Raw genomic sequence first — 4,657 nt, forward strand, 5'->3', positions numbered from 1 at the left:
AAATGCTGGTTATGAATGTGTAAAATAAATCTGAAAATCCCTCTTCAATGGATGGATGATTCTGTGTTGCTTTTAAAAATGTTTCTCCTGTAGATAAACCTTTACAAGGTTACAAGGTAGTGTATTTGTCATTTTACAACACAAGGTTGTAGAACAAAATAAAAGTTTGTAGTCCCTTCATGCTGCACACACAGAACTTAACATATTAATATGTTAATATTTGTCTTTGTTTGGGGAAGTTCTTTAAATATGACCATGGCACCTTTTCTATCCTCAATGATAAATTAATTAATTTTAATTCAGTTAGAAACTCCTGATCTTTAAAAGCTCCTGTGTTTTTCTGCCCATGTTCAAAATTTTCTGCACATTCAGAATCTCTCCAACATATCTGTGTTGCCTGTCCAGAAAAAATAATATATTATTTAATAATATTTCGAGAATAACATCATCATTTAATGAGAATTCATTATACTTTTAAACAAACCACCTGTCCTACAATCTGCTGTGCATAAGCCTGTGTTGTTCCTCTGCTGATTTGGACCCTTTAGACCATCTGCACACACAGTAGGCCACTGTTTGGGACTTTACTGGATGAGAGGAGGAGGTGGCTAAACAAAACTTCCTGAAACACTTCTGATCAGGCAGAAATCTCACCACAATTCCACACAAATGTTCACGTCTTTACATACGCTTCACATTTCCTGCACATCTGAATGGGAACATATTTAATGATGATAATACATTTATTTATCATGTAAATAAATCTTAAAAGGTTTGTTATTTATTTAAGACAGTGAGTAAAGTGTTGTACTTGATGCCATTTAAGGCTCAACCATAGACCTTTGCATTTTACTATATTACGTACAATTAGAATATTTCACTGTCATTGAAAATGGCAAAAATGTGTTCCCCGATATTTTCCTGCATCTACATCAAACCTGTCATATTTCAAAATGTTGCATCTATTAAAACCACAATGAAGGGCCGTTTCATGTTGAGTGTTTTTGTTGAACTTTGAGCCTGTTGCCAGGTAACGGATCACTACCATAAAATATGACCGCTGCAATCAAAACCATCAGGAACAATAACAATGTTTCTTTGTTGTGTCAGCATCTTGTTAGGCTGACTGTCTTACTGCAGGAGGAAGAACAGGACCTTTTAGAAATTTGTGTTCAGGCCTTTCTATAAAGTGAGTGGATGAGAGAGATAATAGGAGACACAGGGACATCTGACATAAAAATGACATCTGGGGCTAAGTGTGAAATTAGTTGATGACTGCTGAACACCCTGCAGGGTGCTATGTATTATATAGATTTCCTTTCTGAGAGCTAAACAATGTTTACTACTTCATACTTCAACGAATGTACATTTATTTGGAAGCTGTAGGTACAAGTTACAATAAGATTTACTAACATAACATGTTTAGCTTGAAACATTTTTTGTTAAAGAATAAATAACACAACAGTATATAAGACTGTTAAATTTTGCTTCAGCTACAACATTAAATGCTGCCGTAATATTACTATAATATCACATTCTGCTTGTGTACAACAAGGTATTTTACCTGTGATACTAATTTGCTTATAACTAATCCCCGGGTATGGTGTCCTTTGAAATGTTGCTGGTCACACTAGAGTTAGAGGACAGCCAGAGGATGGGACATTATTATCATTGAGAGAATATTAAACAGACACAACCGTATTTTTTATTTATGTATTTATTTGTAGCACTAAAGACATAAAAATATATAGAAATACAATGTAACGATAATGCAGAAGAGGAAAGAAACCCCCAAGGGCTTATAGCAAAACCTCCCCTCTGGATTTTCAGTTTATATCATACAAAATTATTCTGGAAAAATATGACAACAATGATAAACAGTTTAATAAAACATACACAAAACACACACACTTAAATTGCAACTATGTCATAAGTATTTTTTCATGTTTTCATGACTTAAATACTGACAATGATGAAAAAGGTTTGATAGAGATGGGAATAATATTCTAAAGTAATGATCCTCTGTATTTTATGGAATATTGTATATAAGAGTTGTTTGATAATAAGGGAGATGAATATTTTTTTAAATCTAGCTTTCTGTTTGATATGTGATTAACAATGATGATACAGTTAATGAAAAGATGAAAAGGTAAATTTCTGCATTAAAACAGAACGCTAGCAGACAGACGGAATTTCTAGGAATAGTGGCCACACATCACAATCTGCCGGTCCCATACACCTCTATCTGCAAACACAGGTACATATTGGGAGCTTGGGTAGAGTCAGTCTGTCAAATCAACGGGCAGTGATGTGCAAAGACAGGGGGAAAAGAAGAATAAAAAAGGACACCCTTACTGCGTGCTATGTAAAGGTTAAAGTTAAAAAAGGCTATCAGTGATGGTTACCCCCCACCCCCTAAGTGGGTGTTGATAATTCAAGATGAGAAACCACTGCTGTATGTTGAAGCCACAGTGAGTGTGGCCCCGGCTTTTACATCAAACTCAGAAACAAACTGAACAGGAAGTTTTCAACTGCTGTAGTTCAGTCTGATGCTCAGTCAACAGCAAGACACCATGGAGGCTACAGCTCTCTGCTTCAGACTGAGTGAGTACTGAGTCTCAGGTTTCTCTTTTTACTTTTATGTGTCTGAACATCAAAGCAAACATGACTGATAGCTTTGCTCCTTTTTTTTATTCAGTGGTGCTTGAACTCATTCTGGTGGAGACACAAGCTCAGAATCACACTCAAAGTGGTGAGCAACAAAGAGAAAATCCTACAAATTATTTTACTTTTTTTACATAATTCTTTCCATCTACACAATCGACATGAGGTTGAACTTAATATGTTAAATATGTTTTCATAAATTAACCTGATCTCAAATTTAAACTTAAATTTCATTAGTTAATGCTGCATGTGAACACGCAAATGTGTCTTGCAAAAAGACTAGCTGTATCTGTCACAGGGTGCAGGTACTTTGATTTATATTTATTTAGTTCCATTTGTCACAAACATCATTATGTTCTCAGTTTCAGATGCAGTTTTTCTTCGTATCACTCCAGACAGACTGCAGCACTTTGAATATGAGTCTGTCTCTTTTCATTGTGAGGGGACTGATGGTTCCACTCAACTGAAAGGGATCAGGAACACTGAGGAATTTAAGCCAGTATGTGACATTAAGAGGACGCCAACGGGGTCCTCCTGCACTATTGATAAGAGCTATTCAGGAGACAGTGGAGAATACTGGTGTGAGACTGATGGAGGAGAGAGAAGCTACAGTGCCAACATCACTGTCGCTGGTATGTTTGTTGTATTTCTAAAGTCACTTCATGCCCATTTTAAACTACCTGATGTGTTTCACATGTATAATGTCCAGTATGAAACTCAACTGATAATATTCTCTCTCTATATTGTTTTGTTTTTGTTTATAGTGTGTATATAAGTGTTCTCTATACTGTAGTTGTGTCTGATTTTATTATTGCATTATTGTATTAGTAAGCACATTGTGAGCAATTTCAATAGAAGCTGATTCTGATAAAACTCAATGGTCCAGTTCAGACTTTAAATCAATAACTAGTATTCTTTGTACATTTTGCGTAAAAAATTTTGAGGGAAATATCCAAAAATTCAGGAATGCTTGCATATCTGTAGTGATATTTTAGTATGCTGCTTAGACTCTTAAGGTTTATGTGGTCCAACTCTGTCTCCCAAAAAATTATTTTAACAATTATATTGTGCTGACAATCGCAGCAAAGCAAAGGAGCCGGGTTTGCATCCTAATTCTAGTCTGTGGATACGTTTACGAAATAAAGGGACCATAAAGTCACTCAGAACGTTTTTTCTATTAAACCATGACCATGATCTTTCATTAATATGTTAATTAACAACAATTCATCATTATGTTGACTGACAACATAATCCAGGTGTCATTGTTTCTTTTGAAACTCATTTTAAACATATTTGTAAATAAAATTAATTTCTAGTTGACAGGACTGTGTGTTTTTACTTTACTGTCCTTTGGAACTTGTGGAGATTTACCACCCTCACGAAGGGCCCCACTCAGATGGCTAATAAGTTACTCATTAAGATTTGTTGGTCTTTCAGCTTTTCTAAAAAATCAATTTACCAAGCATAAGTGTCTCATTTTATTTATTTCTTGACATGTTGTTCAGCTGGTCCTGTGATCCTGGAGACTCCTGCTCTTCCTGTTTTGGTGGGACAAAATGTGGTTCTGCGCTGCAGACACAAGACAACTTCCACCAACACCAAAGCTCATTTCTACAAAGATGACGTCCTCATGAGAGCAGTCCTGCTGATGAGATGCCAATTAACAATGTTTCCAAGTCTGATGAAGGCGTCTACAAGTGCAGCATCCCTGGTGTTGGAGCGTCACCAGGAAGCTGGCTGGCTGTGAGAGGTGAGACATGATAGTGTTACAAAGCTAAAGATGATATTGTGCTAGTTGAATGGCCAGGACGGGAGCAGACTAGTCATGGTGATGTCACCGTTCCTATGAAAGGTTCAATTGTCTGGAGTTTGATAGAAATTTTGTCAGACCCTTACCAGTGTTGAAAACATTGTGACCGTTAGCGAGTTAAATATTTACCAAATGCTTTACAGCCATCTGGACTAACATGACTTCACAGAGTTGAAAGGTGAA

General features: G+C 36.1%; 1 protein-coding gene across 1 annotated transcript; it reads left to right on the forward strand.

The window, feature by feature from the left end:
* The first annotated feature begins 2,483 nt into the window (after positions 1–2,483).
* LOC119911959 (low affinity immunoglobulin gamma Fc region receptor II-b-like) lies at positions 2,484–4,411 on the forward strand. The gene is made up of 4 exons (XM_038730932.1): positions 2,484–2,604; positions 2,699–2,752; positions 3,027–3,296; positions 4,170–4,411. The coding sequence occupies exons 1-4, from the start codon at positions 2,550–2,552 to the stop codon at positions 4,409–4,411; spliced, it is 621 nt and encodes a 206-aa protein (XP_038586860.1). The 5' UTR covers positions 2,484–2,549.
* The last annotated feature ends 246 nt before the right edge of the window (positions 4,412–4,657 follow it).

This window comes from Micropterus salmoides, unplaced genomic scaffold (assembly GCF_014851395.1).
Source record: "Micropterus salmoides isolate LMB-PRFRI ecotype aquatic unplaced genomic scaffold, ASM1485139v1 Ms_hic_scaffold_2, whole genome shotgun sequence".
Lineage (NCBI taxonomy): Eukaryota > Metazoa > Chordata > Actinopteri > Centrarchiformes > Centrarchidae > Micropterus > Micropterus salmoides.

What these genes read in the sequence shown, in the direction of transcription:
- LOC119911959 (XM_038730932.1), top strand. Translation starts at nt 2,550, where the DNA reads ATGCTCAGTCAACAGCAAGACACCATGGAGGCTACAGCTCTCTGCTTC. An exon ending in AGCTCTCTGCTTCAGACTGA is followed by an intron (nt 2,605 to 2,698) that starts GTGAGTACTGAG and finishes TTTTTTATTCAG; the next exon opens with TGGTGCTTGAACTCATTCTG. An exon ending in TCAGAATCACACTCAAAGTG is followed by an intron (nt 2,753 to 3,026) that starts GTGAGCAACAAA and finishes TTATGTTCTCAG; the next exon opens with TTTCAGATGCAGTTTTTCTT.